General features: G+C 53.3%; 1 protein-coding gene across 3 annotated transcripts in view; it reads left to right on the top strand.

Annotated features, from left to right (window-relative positions):
• Positions 1-23,524, top strand: part of LTBP4 (latent transforming growth factor beta binding protein 4) — a 60,150-nt gene that overhangs the window by 31,979 nt on the left and 4,647 nt on the right. For 2 of the 3 annotated variants that reach the window (XM_081921899.1, XM_081921897.1), the window contains 17 exons: positions 1,476-1,607; positions 2,928-3,053; positions 3,146-3,271; positions 4,750-4,875; positions 5,981-6,106; positions 11,454-11,579; positions 11,679-11,804; positions 12,084-12,209; positions 15,406-15,528; positions 15,613-15,744; positions 17,016-17,147; positions 17,919-18,044; positions 18,216-18,359; positions 18,486-18,710; positions 20,545-20,619; positions 20,782-20,910; positions 21,589-21,738. In XM_081921899.1, coding sequence (XP_081778025.1) covers positions 1,476-1,607; positions 2,928-3,053; positions 3,146-3,271; positions 4,750-4,875; positions 5,981-6,106; positions 11,454-11,579; positions 11,679-11,804; positions 12,084-12,209; positions 15,406-15,528; positions 15,613-15,744; positions 17,016-17,147; positions 17,919-18,044; positions 18,216-18,359; positions 18,486-18,710; positions 20,545-20,619; positions 20,782-20,910; positions 21,589-21,738 — 2,250 coding nt within the window. The remainder of the gene's footprint in view (positions 1-1,475; positions 1,608-2,927; positions 3,054-3,145; positions 3,272-4,749; positions 4,876-5,980; positions 6,107-11,453; positions 11,580-11,678; positions 11,805-12,083; positions 12,210-15,405; positions 15,529-15,612; positions 15,745-17,015; positions 17,148-17,918; positions 18,045-18,215; positions 18,360-18,485; positions 18,711-20,544; positions 20,620-20,781; positions 20,911-21,588; positions 21,739-23,524) is intronic. The other variant, XM_081921898.1, reaches the window with a different exon arrangement.

Below are 23,524 nucleotides of genomic sequence, written 5' to 3'. Positions count from 1 at the left end.
GATTGGAGAAGATCAGTCTACATCCCAATCCCAAAGAAGGGCAGTGCCAAAGAATGCTCCAACTACCGCAGAATTGCACTCATTTCACACGCTAGCAAGGTTATGCTTAAAATTCTACAAGGAAGGCTCAAGCAGTATGTGGACCGAGAACTCCCAGAACTGCAAGCTGGATTTACAAGAGGCAGAGGAACCAGAGACCAAATTGCAAACATGCGCTGGATTATGGAGAAAGCTAGAGAGTTCCAGAAAGACATCTACTTCTGCTTCATTGACTATGCAAAAGCCTTTGACTGCGTCGACCACAGCAAACTATGGCAAGTTCTTAAAGAAATGGGAGTGCCAGATCACCTCATCTGTCTCCTGAGAAATCTCTATGTGGGACAAGAAGCTACAGTTAGAACAGGATATGGAACAACTGATTGGTTCAGAACTGGGAAAGGAGTACGGCAAGGCTGTATATTATCGCCCTGCTTATTTAACTTATATGCATAATTCATCATGCGAAAGGCTGGGCTGGATGAATCCCTAGCTGGAATTAAGATTGCCGGAAGAAATATCAACAACCTCAGATATGCAGATGACACAACCTTGATGGCAGAAAGTGAGGAGGAATTAAAGAACCTTTTAATGAGGGTGAAAGAGGAGAGCGCAAAATATGGTCTGGAGCTCAACATCAAAAAAAACCAAGATCATGGCCACTGGTCCCATCACCTCCTGGCAAATAGAAGGGGAAGAAATGGAGGCAGTGATAGATTTTACTTCCTTGGGCTCCATGATCACTGCATTCGGTGACAAAATTAAAAGACGCCTGCTTCTTGGGAGAAAAGCAATGGCAAACCTAGACAGCATCTTAAAAACAGAGAGATCACCTTGCCAACAAAGATCCGTATAGTTCAAGCTCTGGTTTTCCCAGTAGTGATGTATGGAAGTGAGAGCTGGACCATAAAGAAGGCTGATCGCCGAAGAATGGATGCTTTTGAATTCTGGTGCTGGAGGAGACTCTTGAGAGTCCCATGGACTGCAAGAAGATCAAACCTCTTCATTCTGAAGGAAATCAGCCCTGAGTGCTCACTAGAAGGACAGATCCTGAAGCTGAGACTCCAAGACTTTGGCCACCTCATGAGAAGAGAAGACTCCCTGGAAAAGACCCTGATGCTGGGAAAGATGGAGGGCACAAGGAGAAGGGGATGACAGAGGACGAGATGGTTGGACAAGTGTTCTTGAAGCTACAAACATGAGTCTGACCAAACTGCAGGAGGCAGTGGAAGACAGGAGTGCTTGGAGTGCTCTGGTCCATTGGGTCATGAAGAGTCGGACACGACTAAACGACTAAACAACAACATATAATTTATTAAATATTATTTAATAAAAAAATTTAATAATTTATGGAAACTGGGCAGGGGAAAATTATTATTATTATTATTATTATTATTATTATTATTATTATTATTATTATTATTATTTCTCCCCACCAGACGCTGGGCAAGGCGTGTGCGAACGGCGCCCCCAAGTGTGTGGTCCCGGGCGCTGCATCCCCCGCCAGGGTGGCTACACCTGTGTGTGCGACCGCGGCTTCTGGCTGAGTCCTCAGGGCACCCACTGCATTGGTGAGGGGCGCAGGGGGGGGGTGGCAAGAGAAGCAGGAGGCTTTGAGGGGGCGCAGGGAGAAGGCAACCCTTTGGGGACGCAGAGGCGCTTGCCCAGAGTTCGGCTTCCAAAGCTGAGCATAGGGAGATTCGGTTGCATAAAAGGAAGGACTTCTTCAGGCCGTGTATTCTTCATCTGTGGAACTCCCTTCCACAGGACCACCAACCTGGATGGCTTTGAAATTCATGGAGGAGCCGATGGCTCCTCCACAGTCGCAGGCAGAAATGCTTCTGAACCCCAGTTGCCGGAGGTCAGAGCAGGGGAGAGGGGCTCTGGAGTTCAAATCCTGCAGGTTTCCCAGAATGGGCATCTGGTTGGCCACTGTGAGAAAAGGAGGCTGGCAGGCCATGGGCCTGATCCTGCAGGATCCTCTTGTGTTCTTAGGAAGCTTTGAGGGTGTGCATGGCATCAGAAGGCGGCCTCAGAAGAGCCAGAGGTGCCCGCCTCCCCCAGCCAGGTGCCCCACAAGCCCCACCTGAGCCCCCCAGCAGCCATCGCGACGGCCACTCAGAGGCGTTTTCTGCCTCCCCCAGCAGAGGTGGATCTCACCACTGCGGCACTTGGGGAAATCTGTGGCCCGTAAGCTCAGCTGAGGAAAGCAGGCTGTACATGCTCAGAGGTAGCCTCTCCTGGAGTGTTTTGCAGAGCTCAGCTTTTGGAGGTGGCTTTGGCCAAGGGGGGCAGCCAGGGCCGGATTGAGGTTTGATGAGGCCCTCAGCTCCTGAAGGCAATGGGGCCCTTGATATGTCCGCTGTCCTTTGTCCACAACAAATGGTCGCTGTTTTTTGTCTTGAATATATTCTAGATGGTCATTGATGGACCTCATGGGCATCTCAAGCCCTTTGCATATCACAAAATGTGTATTTTATCAAAGTAATTGTTGAACTGAAATACAATTAAGAAGAAGTATATTAATGGTGAAATACAATTAAGAAGAACTATAATAATAGAGAAATAATTAATAAGTTCTGACTTAAAATGACTGGGGGCCAATGAATTACATCCTAGGAGCCGACACAACACAAAACACGGTTGCTGGATGTAGGTTTTATTTGATTTGTTTTATCTTATATTTTGGAAATGTACATCCAGGTTTTTTCCCTTAAAATTTTTTGGGGGCCCCCAAGAGAGTGGGGCCCTAAGCTAGAGCTTGTTGAGCTTATACGTAAATCTGGCATTGGGGGCAGCGGAAATGTGGGGTGGGGTTTGGGCCGGGGGTCTGGGTGGCACAACCTCTTTCCTTCCCCCTCACCCCCCTCTTCTCTCCCTCCCCTCCCCAGACGTGGACGAGTGCCGGAGAAGCCCCCGCCCCTGTGCCAACGGGCGCTGTGAGAACTCGGTGGGCAGCTTCAGCTGCAGGTGCCGGGCCGGCTACCAGGTGGACCCCTCCGGCTCCGAGTGCCAGGGTGGGTGTGGGGCAAAGAGGGAGGGGGCTGGGATGGACTGCTCCCCTCCTCAGCCTCAAAGCAACACTCTCCTCCTCCTCCTCCTCCCCCAGACATTGACGAATGTGCCAAGACCCCCCCGCCGTGTGCCAACGGGCGCTGCCAAAACACCCCCGGCTCCTTCCGCTGCTCCTGCCCCCCCGGCTACGTTCCCAGCCCCACTGGCTTCGAATGCAGAGGTAACTGGGAGGGGGGTCCCTGCCTGTCTGGGAGGAAGGGAGAGTCTGGAGGGGAGACTGAGGCTCCTCCGAGCAAGGGAGGGTGGGGGGGACAGGTGGAGGGGGCAGCTTTTGGGGGTCCCGATTCTCTCCCCGATGCTTTTAAACACCTTTATGTGCCCCCTCGCCCAGCTTGTCCAGAGTTTTGGGCTGGGCTGCCATCAGTATGCTGATGACACCCAACTCTATCTGTTGATGAATGGCCATCCTGACTCGGCCCCAGACATACTGACCAGATGTTTGGAAGCTGTGGCTGGATGGTTAAGTGGGAGCCGGTTGAAGCTAAATCCTTCGAAGACAGAGGTCCTCTGGCTGGGACGGGATGATATGGGATTGAGGGGGCAACTCCCATCTCTTGCGGGGGCGCAATTAGTGCCAGCACTGTCCGTTAAGAGTTTGGGTGTAATCTTCAATACCTCCCTTTCCATGGAGGCGCAGATTGCAGCTCCAACAAAGGCGGCATTTTTTCATCTCCGCCAAGCTAAGCAGTTGGCTCCTTACCTCTCTCGCCCTGACCTAGCCACTGTGATCGATGCGACGGTCACCTCCAGGCTGGATTATTGTAACTCGCTCTGCGTGGGGCTGCCCTTGAGACTTACCCAGAAACTCCAGCGGGTGCAGAATGCCGCGGTGAGACTCCTTATGGGGTCTTCGCTTAGAGATCACATTCACCCGGTGCTATACCAGCTGCACTGGCTCCCGGTGGAGTACAGGATCAGGTTTAAGGTGCTGGTTTTAACCTTTAAAGCCCTATACGGCCTAGGACCCTCGTACCTACGGGACCGCCTCTCCTGGTATGCCCCACAGAGAAACTTACGGTCTTCAAATAAAAACATCTTGAAGGTCCCAGGCCACAGAGAAGTTAGGCTGGCCTCAACTAGAGCCAGGGCTTTTTCGGCTGTGGCTCCGATCTGGTGGAACGCTCTGTCACAAGAGACTAGGGCCCTGCGGGACTTGACATCTTTCTGCAGGGCCTGCAAGACAGAGCTGTTCCACCAGGCCTTTGGTCAGGGCGCAGACTGATTCCCTCCTCTGGCAACCTGCATAGAATTTTGCTTGATGGTTGCCATTAATTTGATCTTAATTTAATTTTAATTAATTTTATAATGAATGTTTTTAGAATGTTGGACTATTTTGATTGTTGTTAGCCGCCCTGAGCACAGCTTCGGCTGGGGAGGGCAGGATATGAATAAAATTTATTATTATTATTATTATTATTATTATTATTATGAGGTGAATTGGAAGTCAAAAGTGTGTGATGTTAGGCGATGTGTTGTTAGTTAATGTTTCGTTGTCCTCAAGGTCTTTGTCCGTCTGTGTTGTTCTATGGCAATTGTTTTGCAATGAAGTAAAAAGAAGAAAGAAAGAAAATTTCAAATTAGTTTCCTGCAGCCTTTCTCAAGCCAAAAATTGAATGTGACCCCTTTCTCTCCCCCCAGACGTTGACGAATGCTCCCAGAGCCCCCCGCCCTGCGCCCGCGGACGCTGCCAGAACACGCCCGGCTCCTACCAGTGCAGCTGCCCCTCCGGCTTCCAGCCCGGCCCCACGGGCACCGAATGCTTGGGTGAGAGAGGGCACCCCCTTGCCCCCCTTCCCGCGGCAGCCAGGTTGGGGTCCACGCTCTCGGCCCCCAAAGACCACCTCCCGGGGGAAGCTGCCTTGCCTTGGCTCAGACCACTGGGCCCACCTGCCTCAGTGTTGCTTACACAGGCTGGCAGCAGCAGAGGCAGCCCTCCCTGGAGGTGCTGCCACCAGGGGGGGGCCTGGGCGCCTTCTACATGCCAAGCAACTACTCTAGACACAGAGCCCTTTTGCAGAACCTTCCCCCAACCTGCCTCCTCCTGGGACCCAGCGGCAGAGCAAGTCGGGGGTCCCAGCCAGGGGGGATTTGATTTAAATCACAATTTGAATCACTAGTCAGTAAGGCTTGATTGAAAGACTGAAAGACTCGTTCTTGCTGGTATCATCTTAATATTTACAACCAGAGGAGGGTTTCCTTTTTGGAATCATAAATTTTCAGAGTAGTTTTTACAGTTATATCAACAATTCCTGATTTGGTTAAACTATTAGAAATACCTAGACAGGTAATTATGAAATTCTGGTGAGGTTTCATAAGTTAACTGTTTATATTTGGACAACTTTTCTGCTGTACTTGATTGGAAAGAGATAAATAATCATTTCCTTAATAACCATTTCAACCATTTATTTAACTAAAACAATAACATTATAGCATATGTATCCATGTTTGTTAACCGATGTGGTTAAACAGTTGTTTTTTTTAAAAAAACCAACAAATTAAGACTGAATTTTAGCACACATGAAAAACTTAAAACAAATCCTTATTTCCGGATGAATAGTCTTTGGACTATAATGTCATTTAAATAGAAAATCTTTAGAAATGTGATTCCTCCAAAAGGATTTTTAAAATCTGATTTAAATTTTTAAAAATCTGATTTAAATAAAAAAAGTTCCAATTTAAATTTAAAAATCTGATTTTTTAAATAAAAATAAAACATTGATTTTTATCCACCCTGATCCCAGCCAGCCAGCCCCCTCTCCATCTGTCCATTGGGGGGGCTTCCAGACCACCCTGGCCCCCAGTCCCTTGGGAGGGAGGGAGCGTCGGGGGCAGAGAAGCCCCCCAGACCTCCATTGCTGTTCTTTTGCAGACGTGGACGAGTGCCGGGAGACCCCCACCATCTGCCAACCCGGCCGCTGCGAAAACATCCCTGGGGGCTACCGCTGCAGCTGCCCCATCGGCTACCAGCCCCACCCGCTGGGCACCCAGTGTGTTGGTAAGAGGGCCAAGGAGAGCGTGGAGACTATTAGGTTGTGGGTTGACATAGCAGCCGGCACAGCGATTTCTTCAAGTAGCTCTTTATTTTGTAAGCTGGAATAGAACTGACTGCAAACAGCTCAGCCGGCCTGCTTTTATAGGCAGCCGGCTGTCAACATTGTAACAACCACAGCCCAGAGTTCCCGCCTAAAATAACTGCCGCGGACCTGAGTGAAAACTATCTACAGACCTGAGTGAAAACTATATACAGTATCCCCCTGTTGGCCCAGGGTGAAACTACACTACATAACACCCCTCCCCACCGAGATAAGGCGTTAGTTACAATCGTAATGGTTTCCTTATATACAGCACTATGCGTAATGGTTCAATTAGGCACAAAAGCATATCGGTTACATTTCCCATACTTAGACCAACAGTGATACATGTCCAACAACATAGTCCTTTAAATAAGTTGGGCGCTTGGAAACTCTGCCAGACCGCCGGGGACTGGTAGCCAAGTCCGGAGGGCCACACAGTTCTCGCTGAGGCTGTGGTGCGACCCTAGGTGGCGTTGGAACCAACTCCCCTGGATCCGCTGCTGTGGGTGGAGCCTCCGCAAGTGGAGTGGTCTGAGTCTGTTCTGAAGCGGCTTGGTTTGGCTCCACGCTGGCAGTTTGCGAGGGAGGTGTAGGTGGGGCCTCGCCATCTGTACGTGTCTCTTCTGGGGCCGCAAGCGCAGTTGGGGGCACCTCGGTAGTGTCCAAGTCCCCAACCCTGCGCCTAAGCTGGTCTATGTGCCGTCGCCACAAGCGTCCGTCTTCGAGTGCCACCTGGTACGAGCGAGGTCCAGTGACTCCCACTACTGTGGCTGGCACCCAAGGAATGTCCCCCACATAGTTCCGGGCAAAGACCTGGTTTCCTGGGACAAATGACCGTGGCGCGTTGGCACAGCCTGGTGGTTCAGCCACGGCAAAGTCCGGGTGTAGCCGGTCGAGCGGTGACCTGAGGCGGCGGCCCATAAGCAGTTCAGCAGGACTCCTCCCTGTGGCCGCATGAGGGGTGATGTGTTGCACAAACAAGTATTCGGCAACCCGCTCATGCCAGTCTCCCCGGTCCAGGCGCGCCAGTGCCTCTTTTGCCGAGCGCACCATTCTTTCCGCTTCCCCTTGCTGGATGGATGAAAGGGTGCCGTTAGGGCATGGCGGATGCCCAGTCCCAAAAGATACCGCTCAAAGGTGCCTGACGTGAACTGCGGTCCGTTGTCAGAGACAAGGACATCAGGACACCCATGCGTTGCAAACAGGCCTCGCAGCACCCGGATGACAGCTTCGGTAGTGGTGGAGGGCATCAGGGCGACCTCCAGCCATTTGGAATAGGCGTCCACCACTACCATAAAGGTCCGGCTGTGAAAGGGGCCAGCCAGATCGATGTGCACCCTCGACCAGGGTGTCTTTGGCGTCTCCCAGGTGTGTCCCTTAGCTGCCGGTGGTGCAGGCCTCGACTCTTGGCACGCTTGACAGGCGGACACCCAGGCAGTGATGGCATCGTCCATATTAGGCCACCAGACGTAACACCGAGCCAACGCCTTCATTTTGACAATTCCCGGGTGGCCAACGTGCAGAGCCTCCAGGACGCGCTGACGGAGTCCCTGGGGAATCACGACGCGGTCTCCCCACAGCAGACAGCCGCGATGAGCTGAGAGTTCATGTTGTCTGGTTGCGAAGGGCTGGAACTCCGATGCAAAAGGCCCTTGTGGCCACCCCCTCCACACCCAGTTGAGCACCCGGCTGATAGTGCGATCCTGGGCAGACGCGGAGGCCACAGTGGCAGCTGATACAGGCGCTGCCGGAAGATCCTCAATCAGAAGGAGCGATGAAGCTGGAGCCGGGTCTTCCACAAATGCTGGAAGAGGGCAACGGCTGAGGGCATCAGCATGGCCCATCGATTTCCCCGGGCGATGGTTGAGCCGGTAGTGGTAGGCAGCCAGGAAAACAGTCCATCGCAGCATGCGTGGCGAGAGGACCGGTGGAGTTGGACGATCACCGGCGAGGAGGCCCAGGAGTGGCTTGTGGTCAGTGATGAGGTCAAAAGTCCTGCCATAGAGGTATTCATGGAACCTCTTCACTCCAGCCACAAGTGCCAATGCCTCCTTGTCGAGCTGGCTGTAATTCCGTTCCGTCGGAGATAGCGTCCTGGAAAAGTAGGCGAGCGGTGCTTCTCTTCCATCTGGAAAACGGTGACTAAGGACAGCACCAATGCCAAAAGGTGAGGCGTCGCAGGCAAGGACCAGCGGCCTGGATTCACTGTACTGTACCAGCACACTGTCTGAAGAAAGGAGAGCCTTGACCGCGTTGAAGGCCGCCGTCTCCCGATGACCCCAGGCCCAAGGCGTCTTAGTGCTAAGGAGTCGGTGAAGAGGCTCAGCCACTGTGGCTTTGTGGGGCAGGAACATGTTATAAAAGTTCAGCAGCCCCAGGAATGCCTGCAACTCCGTTTTGTTCTTTGGGGTGGGGGCCTGCTGGATAGCGCGGATCTTGGATGTGGTTGGGTGAAGGCCGGAGGCATCAATAAGATAGCCCAGGAACTCTACCTGTGGAACAGCGATCTGGCACTTCTCCCTCTTTACCTTGAGCCCGGCCTCTTGGAACCTGGTCAGCATGGCACGGAGGCGCTCGAACAGCTGCTGGTGTGAGTCTGCAGACACCAAGACGTCATCAAAATATGGTACCACGCCCGGAAGCCCTTGCAGGAGACGCTCCATAAGGCTTTGGAAGATGCCAGGAGCCACATTCACCCCGAACTGCAACCGGCGGCAACGGAATGCCCCCCGGTGGGTGACGATCGTCTGGGCTTCAGCAGTGGCATCATCAACTGGCAGTTGTTGATATGCTTGGGCAAGGTCCAGCTTAGCGAAGACCTTACCCTCACCCAGGGAATGCAGCAGGTGTTGGACAACAGGAACCGGATAAGCGTGCTGCTGAAGTGCCTTGTTGATCGTGCACTTGTAGTCAGCGCAGATTCTCACCGACCCATCTGGCTTGACAGGCGTGACGATGGGGGTTTCCCACTTGGCGTGGTCAACCGGCTCCAAAACTCCTTGGGCAATCAGTTTGTCCAGTTGTTCGTCCACCTTAGCCTTGAGAGCAAAGGGAACCCGGTGTGGCTTTAGCTTGATGGGGGCGACTTGTGGATCAAGGCTAAAGGAGATGGGCGTACCTGTATATTGCCCCAAGGTGCCGTCAAAAACCTCGGCAAAGTCTTTGACCAGACCCTCAGTCTCTGCGTTAGAGATGCAGTTGATGCCGGTGACTTCCAGGCCGAGGGCATCAAACCAGTCTAGCCCTAGGAGGCTTGGCCGCTGACCTTCGACCACCACCAACCGGAGCAGGCCCGAAAAATCCTTGAAGGCGATCCGGAACCGGCCAACGCCTACCACGGGAATGTCGTTTCCCTGGTAGTCTCTCAGGTGTACGCGGTGAGAGTCGAGTTGCCTCTTGGACACTCTGGGTACCAGTCTTTTGATGGTGCTCCATGACACGATGGACAGGGCAGACCCGGTGTCGATCTCCATGTCACATGGAGCTCCTTCAATGAGCACTGTGACGTTCAGCTTGCGTCGCGTAGGCGAGTCGGTTTGGCCAATCGTGGTTCCAGACGGGCAGCGGCAGTTGGTGAGAGCGAAACAACTTTCATTGGCAGACTGGAGTGAAGACTTGGACTTGCGAGTCGATGAAGGGGGGGTGTCAGACGGAGCCGATCGGCAGACCTTAGCGATGTGGCCCCTTCTGGAACACTTCCTACAGATGGCGTCTCTGAATCGACACTTGGCACGGGAATGGTTGCCTCCGCAGCCGGCACATTCCGGTTGGCCCTTGGACTTCTGTTGGAACTTCCTGCGCTCCCGCTTTGTCTGGTGCACGTCATCGTCTTCACTGGAGACCTCATCACTGCTGGCCTCTTCATGATGCACCGGAACTGGCTCCCTAGCAAGACGCGGGCTGCTGGACTTGTGGATCTCCTGGGCGGAGCGTTCAGCAGCTTCTGAGGCCACAGCCTCCTCAATGGCTTTCTGTAGCGTGAGGTCTGGCTTGGCTAGGAGACGCCGTTGCAGATGGATGTCCCGGACCCCGCAGACGATTCGATCCATCAGGGCATCGTCTAAGTCTCGGAACTCACAGTGCATTGCAGCCTGTCGCAGGGCGGTGGTGTAGTTGTTGATTGACTCCCCCTCTGCCTGGTTCCGGTGGTAGAACGCATGGCGGGCAGCAATCTTGGACGGCTTTGGTGCATAGTGGTTGCGGAGCTTCTCTTGGATCGTGTCCCATGGTGTTGCCTGGACTGCTTCAGGCGCAACCAATGCTCGGGCCGTCTCAAACACCTCAGGCCCACAGAGGCTGAGGAATAGGCCCCGCTTCCGATCCTTTGATACTGCTGTCAGCTCGTTGGCTTGGAGGTAGCAGTCGAACCGAGCGAGGTAGGAGTCCCATGATTCAGAGGCTGGCGCAAACGGCAGTAGAGGCACAAGTGAAGCCATGATTCCGATGCCGGCGTGAAGGGCGATGGATGGAACACCGTGCTCTAGCCAGAACAGTCAGCTCTGAATTGGTTCTGCCCAGTGATTTCGCTCTGTGATTCAGCTCAGTGATTCAGCTCAGTTCAGAGGCTGGCCGCATCTGGCTGTGCTCTGATGTCCATCTATCCCATCCTCGTCGCCAGTATTAGGTTGTGGGTTGACATAGCAGCCGGCACAGCGATTTCTTCAAGTAGCTCTTTATTTTGTAAGCTGGAATAGCACTGACTGCAAACAGCTCAGCCGGCCTGCTTTTATAGGCAGCCGGCTGTCAACATTGTAACAACCACAGCCCAGAGTTCCCGCCTAAAATAACTGCCGCGGACCTGAGTGAAAACTATCTACAGACCTGAGTGAAAACTATATACAGTATCCCCCTGTTGGCCCAGGGTGAAACTACACTACATAACAGAGACACTGCTGCTGCCTTGGGGTCCACGCCCCCCCACTTCCCAGGAGACTGCTTCTAGGGCTGGGCAGGGGGATGCCAAGATGAGAGCACCCCTGACCATGCGCAGAGCTCTTGATTTCAAAATGCGAATCTGGAGATGTTTGGTGCGGCGCAGGCAGCGGTTTGAGCGTTGGCTCGGGACCTGGGAGACTGGGGTTCGAATTCTCCCGCTCGGCCACAAAGCCGGCTGGGGGAGGGGTCTCTGGCCAGTCGCTGCCGCTCAACTTGGCCTGCCTCGCAGGGGGGTTGAGAGAATAAGGAAGGGACTGGGAGGGTAAGAAGAAAAAATTGGTCGTGGTGAATTCCGTGGTGGTCTGTCTCTCTTGTCTCTCCCCCCCCAACCAGATGTGGATGAATGCCAGCAGAACCCCCCGCCCTGTGGGTCTGGGCGCTGCGAGAACGTGCCCGGCGGGTACCGCTGCCTCTGCCCTGCAGGATTCCGTGCCAGCCTGACGGAAAACCAGTGCCTGGGTGAGAGGCGGAGAGAGGAGGCGCCTTGCTGGGGGGGGGGCTTTGGGGCTGGACTCAGCCCCACGGGGCCCCTGACTCTCCCCGTCTGCCCCTTTCCAGACATGGACGAGTGTGCCGCGGGAACGCCCTGCGGGCCTCAAGGGCGCTGCATCAACACGGAGGGCTCCTTCCGCTGCCAGTGTGGACGAGGGTACCGCGCAGAGGGCACGGGGACGTCCTGCGTGGGTGAGGGGGGCAGGGGGCGTGGGGTGGGGCGGGGCGGGGCGGGGGATTTGGCACTGGGCACCCCTGGGGGCAGACCCTGCCCACCTCCGCTGATTCCTCGGTGCGCTCTGCCAGGGCACAGGGTTGGGCTGGATGACCCTTAGGAGTCCCTTGCAAAAAGAAACTTCCGTGGGGCAGCCCGTCTGGAGTTTGAAGGTGGCCCCCCGGCCCCCTCTGAGCCTCCTCCCCCTCCCCCGGCTGAGCACCCCCAATGCCCCCGCCTCTTTCTCTGCCCCCCAGACGTCAACGAGTGCCTGGAGGGCGACTTCTGCTTCCCGCGGGGCGAGTGCCTCAACACCGAGGGCTCCTACACTTGCCTGTGTGCCCAGGGCTTCACCATCGCCCCCAGCGGGGCCTCCTGCATCGGTAAGGGGCCCCGGACCCCAAGGGCCACCTGAGGGCCGCCTGGCGTGGGATGCAGGCTGGCACAGATGCGGCCTGGGAGGTGGAGGGAGGCGGCCATCTTGGATCTCTTCATATATATATATATATATATATGCTTTCGTAGATTTTCACGGGTACAGGAATGCAGGTTTTGGTGTCCTCGGGTGTCTTCCCGTGTAAAAGTTGGGGTGTCTAGGCGACGTTTCGACGAGGTCTCACTCGTCATCTTGAAGATGACGAGTGAGACCTCGTCGAAACGTCGCCTAGACACCCCAACTTTTACACGGGAAGACACCCGAGGACACCAAAACCTGCATTCCTGTACCCGTGAAAATCTACGAAAGCAAATATCTCACCTCTACGGGGAGGAAACCTTCCAGCTGACAATGAAGATGACGAGTGAGACCTCGTCGAAACGTCGCCTAGACACCCCAACTTTTACACGGGAAGACACCCGAGGACACCAAAACCTGCATATATATATATATATATATATATATATATATATATATATATATGCTTTCGTAGATTTTCACGGGTACAGGAATGCAGGTTTTGGTGTCCTCGGGTGTCTTCCCGTGTAAAAGTTGGGGTGTCTAGGCGACGTTTCGACGAGGTCTCACTCGTCATCTTCAGGCTGGTGCTTTCGGCTTCTTGTTACTGGAACAGAGCAGGATCTCAGTGTTTGAGTTCCTATAAATACTGTTGAGGGGGTGTGGTGTATAGCCTCCAATGTTCTGGGCAGAGAGGAAGTTCCCAGGCTAGTGTGCCTTTTCTTCTTTTGTTCCTTAATTACTTGAGGGATATCTTGAGTGATTTCTTGAGTGATATCCTGAGTACCACTTAGGTGGGTCATTAGGTGTGGATTAGTTGCTAAAGTCTTTGTGTCTTGACCTCTTGAACTTTGTGAAGAGTTTTTCTGAGAAGATGGCTGTACTGCACTTAGTTGTGCTCTGGCTTGGCTTCGTGTATAGGGGCGAGCTGTGGTTTTGTGGCCTGTGTCAGCCAGATCTGTGTAGGGATTGCAGGGGGGTGCAGCATCCGGAGGTGCCACCATGGTTTGGCTACTGGATGGTGTCTGTAATTTATCTGTGGAGAGGGTCTGGGTTTGGGTCTGGTGTGGTTGGTTGGTGATGGCGTTCTGTGTGCCTCTGGATCTGGTGTCAGTTTTTGTGGGGAGGGCTAATTTCCAGATGTCTGGCAAGCGGGATGTGTCGTCACGCTTGTTCATGTTGTGAGGGTGTTTCTCAGGATATCACTCAAGAAATCACTCAAGATATCCCTCAAGTAATTAAGGAACAAAAGAAGAAAAGGCACACTAGCCTGGGAACTTCCTCTCTGCCCAGAACATTGGAGGCTATACACCACACCCCCTCAACAGTATTTATAGGAACTCAAACACTGAGATCCTGCTCTGTTCCAGTAACAAGAAGCCGAAAGCACCAGCCTGAAGATGACGAGTGAGACCTCGTCGAAACGTCGCCTAGACACCCCAACTTTTACACGGGAAGACACCCGAGGACACCAAAACCTGCATTCCTGTACCCGTGAAAATCTACGAAAGCATATATATATATATATATATATATATATATATATATATATATATATATATATATGAGAAACTCGGAAAATTAGAATATCGTGGAAAAGTTCGTTTATTTCAGTGATTCAACTTAAAAGGTGAAACTAATATATGAGATAGACTCATAACATGCAAAGCGAGATATGTCAAGCCTTGATTTGTGATCATTGTGATGATTATGGCGTACAGCTGATGAAAACCCCAAATTAACAATCTCAGAAAATTAGAATATTAAATGAAATCAGCAAAACAGGCTGCTATTGAGGCTTCCTGGTCTTCCATAACCCCTCAGCAGCGCCACAGGCTGATCGCATCCATGCCACACCGCATTGAGGCAGTAATTGATGCCAAAGGGGCCCAAGCCAAGCCCTGAGTCCATGTGCATGTTTCTACTTCTCAGAGGTCCAATATTGCTCTATTTGCAATCCTTGTTTTCCTGATTTAATTTCTATCTCATATATTAGTTTCACCTTTTAAGTTGAATTACTGAAATAAATGAACTTTTCCACGATACTCTAATTTTCCGAGTTTCACCTGTATTTATTAGTTTTTTTAACATATCATTTCCAACATTCATATAACATAATTTCTTACCTTATACAATATTTTTTACTTCCGTCAGCTCCTCTGGTGATTTCCCGTCTTTATCACTTTTTCTGTATTTCCTAATTCTTCTGTTACTCTTAATTCTCTTAATTATCATTAACTAGTAATTTTCCTCATAGTCTTTTTTTGCAATATTTCAACTAATCCTCCTTAACAAAACTTCTTGCAATCCTACTAGCATAATCTGTTCATTACAATTACTTTTCAAATAGTTCTTCTGAGAATCTCTGGTCCCGCAGGTTTCAAATCCTTCCTGTTAATTTATCGAATTCTGCATAGTCCATCGATTTCATCTGTTGGGTTGTGGGTTGGCATAGCAGACGACACAGCGATTTCTCCAAAGCAGCTCTTTATTTTGTAAGCTGGAACAGAACTGACTGAGGAGCTCAGTCAGCCTGCTTATATAGAGCTACAGAACAATGTAACTGTTGCCATTTTCTAAAACTATCCAATCACTGAACGTCACTTTTCGATCCTTCATTTGCATACAAAACTATCCAATCCCTGAACGTCACTTTTTGATCATTCATTTGCATAACTATCTACAGTATCCCCCTGCTGGCCCAGGGTGAGAACTTCAGTACATAACACCATCCTCCATTCTTCTTTCGTTGGTAATTCTTCCTGTTTCCATTTTTGTGCCAATAATATTCTTGCTGCCGTCACTGCGTATAAAAACAACTTACAGTCCTGTCTATTTGTATCATCTCCTACAACGCCAAGTAAAAATGCTTCTGGTTTCTTAATAAATGTATCTTTCGACATCTTTTTCATCTCGTTATATATCATTTCCCAGAGGTTTTTCACTTTTTTACATTCCCACCACAAGTGATAACATGTTCCTTGCTTTTCCTTTACATTTCCAACCTTTATTACTTATTTTATACATTTTAGCTAATTTCACGTCTTGGATCTCTTCCTTGGGGGCTGGGCTTGGGGGTGGGCATCTCCCTGCCATGCTGACCCCCCTTCCCTCCCTCCCCACAGATATTGACGAATGCCAACCGGGCACGGCATGTGCGGGGGGCCACTGCGCCAACACCGAGGGCTCTTTCGACTGCTACTGCCCGCCGGGCACTCGCAGCAGCGCCAACAAGGCCTCCTGCGAAGGTGAGGGGCACCGGGGGCGGCAAGAGGGAGACGGGGGGAGGGCCAAGGAAACCCTGGCCTGGGCCTGACCTCCCACTCCCCTAGATATCGACGAGTGCCAGGAGTACGGGGCGGCCCTCTGTGGGACGCAGCGCTGTGAGAACACGCCCGGCTCTTACCGCTGCGTGGCAGATTGCCAGGCCGGCTACCAGGCTGGCAGCACGGGAGACTGCATTGGTGAGTGTTGCTGCAGGGCCCAAGTCGGGGGTCTGGGGGGGTCTGGAAGCCTCTCTTTTCCCCCGGGGCTTCACTGCGTAGACATCTGTCTGGGAGGCTTGAGCTGAGATTCTTGCCTTGCCGGCTGGGGGTGGACTACAGGACCTTTGGGGTCCCCTCCAACTATGATACTGTGATTTCTGAGGCTGCCAAGGTGTCCCCACCTCCTTTGTTGCCTGGGGGGGGGTGGTATTGTTGGGTTATTGTTTTTATTTTGATTTTATATATTGTGATCTAGGACCCTCATACCTACGGGACCGCCTCTCCTGGTCTGCCCCGCGAAGGACCTTAAGGTCCACAAATGACAACACTTTGGGGGGCCCAGGCCACAAGGGGGTTAGATTGGTCTCAACTAGGGCCAGGGCCTTTTCAGTACTGGCCCCGACTTGGTGGAACGCTCTGTCATAAGAGACTAGGGCCCTGCGGGACTTGACATCTTTCTGCAGGGCCTGCAAGACGGAGCTGTTCCGCCTGGCCTTTGGTTTGGACTCGGTCTGACCCTTATATTTCTCTCCCCTTATGGTTTTGATCTATGGGCTACTATTAAAATGAGGTTGCATTTTAAATTGTATTTTAACCTGTATTTTAAATTGGGTCGTCCCCCCTGTTATGTTTTTACTATAATTTTACTGGTGTTAGTCACCCTGAGCTCGGCTCTGGCTGGGGAGAGTGGGGTATAAATAAAAATTTTATTCTTTATTATTATTATTATTATTATTATTTGTGAACCACCCTAAGACCTCCGGGTATAGGGCAGTATATAAATTCAATTAAGCTACCCCCATCAAAGAGATCCCTCCAGACTTGGGAGGCTCTTGACTCGAATGAAGCTGAAGGCTGGAAGGTTCAGGGCAGGTGAAAGAAAGTCCTCCTTCGCTGAGTTGAACTGTGGAACTCCCTCCCACAGTGACGGCCACGGACCTGGATGGCTTTTAAAAAAGATTAGTCCAATCCATGGAGGAGGAGAGACGCCTATGGATGGCTCTCAGCTACAATGGCTCTGCCTCCCATTTTTTCTGAGTCCCAGTTGCTGCAAACGGCAAGAGGGGCGAGTCCCCATTGCTCTCAGGTCATATTTATTGACCCCTTGCGATCCGGACGCTGGACTCTCTGCTCTGCTGTCCTTATGCAGCAAGCTCTGTTGACGCTCTTACGTTTGACATCACGTTTTGTGGTCCTTCCTCTCTTTCCTCCCCTGCCCCACAACATGTACTTATGGGGCCTTCCTTCAGACATCAACGAATGCCAGGAGTACGGCGTGAGCCTCTGTGGGGAGAAGCGCTGCGAAAACACCCCGGGGTCCTACCACTGCGTCGCCAGCTGCCAGACGGGCTACCAGGCCACAGCCACCGGGGACTGTGTGGGTGAGTCACGGGGGGGAAGGGGTGCACAAGGGGCAAACCCATCAGATGGGAGGGGGCGCCTCCTGCCCCCGGGCCAGGCTGGCAAAGGGGTGCAAGCTATGGGAATGTTCAGGGAGGCAGGAGGATATATTGTTTATTCATATCCTTCCTAACTTGAGCTAGCAAGTTCCTTAACTTAGCAGTGTTTCACATTCCCCTTTTAACTACGCAGCAAATAACTGGTTGCAGGCTCGTGTCAGCCTCTCACTATTATATACAATTCATTATTGAATTGTAAATTCCTTGTAAGTTCCCTTTTATCCCTCTTAAAAGAATAAACACATGGCAGTCTTGTGTCAAGTATATAAAAGAAGTTTACTCACACATTCAGTTCACAGTTGGATCCCTGAAGGCAGACTTCGTTACAAATAACTATATTCATGTGGATCTAGCCCATATGGGGATAATCCCAGTGTTGACTGAAAACCAACAGAGCATTTCTAGCTAAAAAGCTGCTCCAGCGATGGAGGAAGTCAGAGAGAGAGAGAGTGTGCTGCGTGACTTGTCCTTTTGTTACCTGGACAGGTAAGGTCACATGCAAGAGGAAGGATGCTCCAGGCCAGGAGGAAACAGGATGTTTTTGACTGGCTGGTTCAAACATTCCTGCACGTCCACTCTAGGAAAACAAGGAATGTTGTACTTGACTGCTACTTACATATCACATCCCCCACAAGCCTGCGGTGGGTGGAGGGAGAGAGCGAGCGCTGAGTGGGTCACCTTGGTGTTTTCCAGACGTGGACGAGTGCCAGAACAGCTCCCTCTGTGGTGCCCACGCTGTGTGCCACAACCTGCCCGGCTCCTTCCAGTGCATCTGTGACCAGGGCTACGAGAGCGCCAGGGACGGGCGCCATTGCCTGGGTACGTGGTGGGGGCGAGGGAGGGAGGTTGGCGATGCCCACGTTCTCCACCACGGTCTCCTGAGGAAGGGGCTGCCTCCGTAGGGGACAAGGGGCAGAGGGGACGGGGCAGGTGGGGACAGGTCTCCGGTGAGCCCCTCCGCCATCACCCCCCCTTTGCTGCCCCCCACAGACATGAACGAGTGTGAGATGCTGCGAGGGGTATGTGGCACTGCCCCCTGTGAGAATGTGGAGGGCTCCTTCCTCTGCATCTGCCCCCGGGCGGGCGAAGAATTTGACCCCATGATCGGGCGCTGTGTCGCTGTGCCAGGAGCCGGTGAGAGGCTTTGAGCTGGGCTGGGGGGGGGGTCCTTTCTCCATAGGGGAGTCTTTCCCCCCCTCAATTCCCCTGGCTGCTCTTTCCCAGACCTCCTCCAACTCTCCCCCCTTCTGCCTTTTCCAGCGCGCCCCCCGGCCTTCCCTCGCCGCCCCGAGGCTCCGCGGCCCGAGACCTGGCCCTCTGGGACCGGCGAGGACGTCCGGCGAGAATGCTACTATGACCCCAACGCAGCGCAGGCTTGCGAGAACGTCTTGGCCTGGAACGCCACGCGCCAAGAGTGCTGCTGCAGCCTGGGCCACGGCTGGGGGGTCGACTGTCACATCCAGGCTTGCCCTGCCCCAGGGACAGGTAATAATAATAATAATAATAATAATAATAATAATAATAATAATAATATATTATTTATACCCTGCCCATCTGGCTGGGCTTCCCCAGCCACTCTGGGCGGCTTCCCAAAAAATATAAAAAATACTGTAATACATCAAACATTAAAAGCTTCCCTAAACAGGGCTGCATTCAGATGTCTTCTGAATGTCTAAATGTCAGGTAGTTGTTTATCTCTTGAACATCTGGTGGGAGGGCATTCCACAGGGCGGGCGCCACCACCGAGAAGGCCCTCCGCCTAGGTCCCTGTAACTTGGCTTCTCACAGTGAGGGAACCGCCAGAAGGCCCTCGGAGCTGGACCTCAGTGTCCGGGCAGAACGATGGGGGTGGAGACACTCCTTCAGGTATACTGGACCGAGGCCGTTTAGGGCTTTCAAGGTCAGCACCAACACTTTGAATTGTGCTTGGAAACGTACTGGGAGCCAATGTAGGTCTTTCAAGACCGGTGTTATGTGGTCTTGGCGGCCGCTCCCAGTCCCCAGTCTAGCTGTTGCGTTCTGGATTAATTGCAGTTTCCAGGTCACCTTCCAAGGTAGCCTCACAAAGAGCGCATTGCAGTAATCCAAGCGGGAGATAACTAGAGCATGCACCACTCTGGCCGGACAGTCTGTGGGCAGGGAGGGTCTCATCCTGCGTACCAGATGGAGCTGGTAGACAGCTGCCCTGAGTAAGGAGCTCACAGAGGCGAGGAAGGGTCCATGAGCCCTAAGCCTGAGGGGGGATTCAAGCCTCGTCTCATTTCATCCCCACAACAACCACCTTGTGAGGTAGGCTAGGCTGACGCAGTCACTGACCCTGGTCACGCAGGGAGAGCTTCATGGTCTCACCCATGTCCTAGTCCAGGGGTCCTCAACACATTTCAGCAAGGGGCTGGTCCACTGTCCCTCCGACCTTGTGGGGGCTGGACTATTTGGGGGGGATGAACGGCTCAGAGGGACGATGAGCAGCGCGCGAAAGGGCTCCACATGGGGGCTGCTTTAAATGGCGGCCGCTTGAGGGGGCGCTCAGCCAACCTTGGCTCCTGTGTCTTGCAAGTGGCCAGGGCTGGCGGCAGCGGCAGCGGAGGGACGATGAGCGGCACGCAAAAGGGCCCCGGAGAGGGCTTGGCAGCAACAAAGCCCAGCCCCCTTCCTCCTCTAGGCAGGACGGGGAGAAGTCAGGAGGAGGGAGGGAGGAGGCGCTGGTGGCGCCACCCTGTGAGGGAGAGGGAAAGAACCCGTGTGCTGGCAATCCACGCGGCGATTCCTGGACTGTCCGCACTGTGCAGCGCTTGGAGTCACAAGACTCTGTTTACATTCCAGACTGTTGGAAGTCTCACGGGAGACGGATGATGTTACTGGTTTCCTGTTTCTTTGTACCAGTTGTTCTCTGCCTTTCACAGAGAGAGGCTGTATATTCTTTTCTGTCTGTGTTGTTTGAAATAAAACTCTTAGCAATGTAGCTCATATTTCTCGTCCTTCTGCTGCTTGGATACTCTGTGTAATGAGTGAACGTGCCTGAAGCCTCATCAAAGGCTTAGGTCGTTAATCATCTTCGGAGTTTCCAAAGGCTCAACTGGAGGAGTAGCTCAGTCAAACGGAGATTTCGGCACACAGGATGGATTTAGAAGGCAAATGGGCCTGATCCAGCCCACGGGCCTTAGTTTGCCGACCCATGTCCTAGTCTGACACTCCAACCACTAGGCAACACTGCCTGTTAGGGTGCGGGGGGTGAACTTCTGCAGGGTTCTGCAAGCAGGGCAGGAGCAGAGGGTCCTTGGGCTCCGCTGACGGGTCCTCTCCTCCTTCCACCCCCCAGCTGAGTACCAGGCCCTGTGTCCTCACGGCAACGGCTTCGCTGCCCCCATCACCGGAAGCCTCTCCTCCCTCGCAGGTGAGATTTGCTGCTCTTGGGGGGCTTTTGTCAGGGGGAATCTGTGCCCTGCCCACCCTCCTGAGTCTGTCCTTGGCACTCGGGAGGCAGTGGGGTTTCTGGGCGCGGCGCCCTTGGTCCTGGGGGGCTCTCTCTCGCTGACCCTCTCCTTTTCCTGGGCAGATGTGGACGAGTGCTCCCTCTTCAACGCCCAGGTGTGCAAGGGGGGCGTCTGCGTCAACAAGGTCCCCGGCTACGCCTGCTACTGCCCCAACGGCTACTACTACGAGACGCAGCACTTGGAGTGCATTGGTGAGAGCCTCTGTCCGCCTCCAAACCCCCTTCTGCCCCGGTTATGCCCCAGAGGGACCCCACGGGTAAACGGTCCCTCCTCGCGCCCACACGTGCCCACCTGACCAGCTGCATCAGCAGACCTGGCACTCTTGCAGGTGCCGCAGGCTGCCCACATTGGCAAGAAATCAATTAACCCTGACCCTTTGGAACTCCCTGCCTCTTGAAATCAGGCCGTGCCACCTTTGCTGTGCTTGAAACGTCCCCATTTAGAGAAGGCGGACCAGTACTTTCCCCCTAAAAAATAAATGTTTAGGGGTACTCTCATTTTGACTCATGGAAATCACCATTTTATAATTCAGTTTGGTGGGGGATAAATACAGTAAATGGACAAAAGTACAAAGATTCGCAAAATGTTTAGGGCTATGCATCCCCCCAGAAAAAAAGCACTGAGCCTAACCCAGTGCAAGTTTCAATCTGTTTTAAGCCTATTAAATTTCTGAACATTTTAAACTATTATTGATAACTTACCATATATTAGCTGCTGTTTTTGCAGTCGAGCAGCGTATAAACTTTAGGAACTAGCTATATTGCAGAGGGTTGCATGGCACTTGGCGCCTTTTCCCGACTCTGCAACTCTATGATTCTGCAAAACGAAGGGCCCCCCCGCTCCTCTGACCCCCCCTTGTCCCTCCCCAGATAACGACGAGTGCCTTGACGAGGAGGCGGAGCCTTGCGTGGGGGGGCGCTGCATCAACACCATTGGCTCCTACTACTGCTCCTGCGCTGCCCCTCTGGTGCTGGACGCTTCACATCGCCGCTGTGTGACCAACGACAGCCAAGGCGCAGGTATGGGGCAGACCCCTCCCCACGCCCACCCACTTCCCAATTTCCCCCCTCGGCTGTTTCTCTCTCCTTGATCCATCCTGGCCTCTCTCGGACTCCCTTCCTCCCTTCGATTCCTGCATGGGCTCCCTCCCAACCAGGCCCATCTTGCCCACAGAGGCCAGTGGCACAGGGCGCCAGGCAAGAGTCGGGTGCGCTGAGTGAGCGAGGGTGGATGCACCACTCCTGCCAAGCATTGCCTCGTGTGCTGGTCCCACGGGTTACCCGAGAGGCATGGTCCAAGTCTGGTCTGTGGTCAAAGGTGCAATGTGGAGGCAGTCCGTAGTAGCTGGAGCTGGGTGAGGGCAGGGAGTCGGGTGAAGTCAGGAACAGGCTTGCAAGCAGGGAGCCAGGGCGGGTCAGGAGCTCAGGCAGGAACTAGCAACCAACAATGCTGCTTCCGCAACTTGGGACTGGACGGCTTTTATCTGCCCCAAGGCATAGGGCAGCCCCGATCCTCAGGTGACTCGCCTCTCCTGGCCTGGAGGTGAGCCCTCCTCCTGCGGGAACTGAGTTCCCTCTGCCTCTCTGCCCTGAGCCTCTGGAGCTTAGGAGAGGCTGGAGGGTTACCGGACCCAGAGGCAACCTCAGCTTCCTCTGATGGGGCTGAGAGTGGAGCACCTGCAGGCAATGGGTCCTCCATCACCTCCGGAGCCAGAGCGGACTCAGCTGGTGCCTGCACCTGAGGATCCAGCACAGGTGAGGACCCTTCAGGCTCAAGCCCCAGCCCCGGCTCAGCTGGTTCTGGAGGCGGGGAATCCTGTGCAGGCTGGGATCCCTCAGGTTCAGCATCCGAGTCCGAGTCCCAGACCATCACACCTCGGTTTTTTCCCTTTTAGCCTGCAGTCGCCGAATTCTGCGTGGCGCCAGGAGGCTAAAAGGGAAAAAACCCACCTGACACTTGGCAGGGGTGGCACACGCGCCCTCACCCACTCAAGCTGCCTGTGGTGGCCACCCGGCACGAAGCGTCCAGCTGAGCCAGGAGGCGCCATCTGCAGTCTCCACCTCCTCCCCACCGGAGGAGCCGCCCTCCAGCCGCTGCCCGCCTCCTCCAGCCCTAAAAAAAGGGGGTGCCGGAGGGATCTTTGCACCACAGCAGCAGATATGCTTAAGACGGCCCTGATTCCAACTCTGCCCTTCCGTGATGCTTCTCCAGAGATCCCAGATTCATTCCTCAGGAGCATTTTGCTCAACCCAACTCCTCATCCTGGTTTTGGGGGAAACCCAGGAATCAAGTGAGAGGAACAGTTTAGGGGTGCCCCTAATGCAATGCACAACCCCCCCTTTCCCCCCACTTTGCATCTAAGGCAGTTAAGGGCCTGGGGCCCCCTCTGCGTCCCATTTGCAGGTAGGGGGCACCTGGGGGGGCAGGTATGCTGGGTCTCCATTTCTCGTACTTAACTCTGGGTGCTGAGTCCGTGGACCTGGGGGAAGCAGTCCCAACCCCTTCTGGGCTCACCTCTTTCCCCAAAGTTATGGGCCAAAATCTTGTAGCGATAGGTTCCAGAGGCTAATTTTTTTGGCCATCTTCAGCCTCACTAGTTCTTTTGCGGTTTGATCCCTTAGGATTTTGAAAGGGATCACTCCGTGTGAGATTCCTGCAGAGGGCTGATGCTCCAGCTCAGCGGATCCCAAAGTTTTTCCAGGAGCTGCTTCCTTGATTCCAAATCCAGATCTGGTCATTTGGGCTCTCCGTGTTTACTCCTCCACTCCGCAGGATCCGTGTGAACAGGATCCGCGCGGGTTTGGG

Source organism: Podarcis melisellensis, assembly GCF_964234715.1.
Source record: "Podarcis melisellensis genome assembly, chromosome: 8".
Taxonomy (NCBI): domain Eukaryota; kingdom Metazoa; phylum Chordata; class Lepidosauria; order Squamata; family Lacertidae; genus Podarcis; species Podarcis melisellensis.
This window is presented reverse-complemented; position numbering and strand designations above follow the sequence as displayed.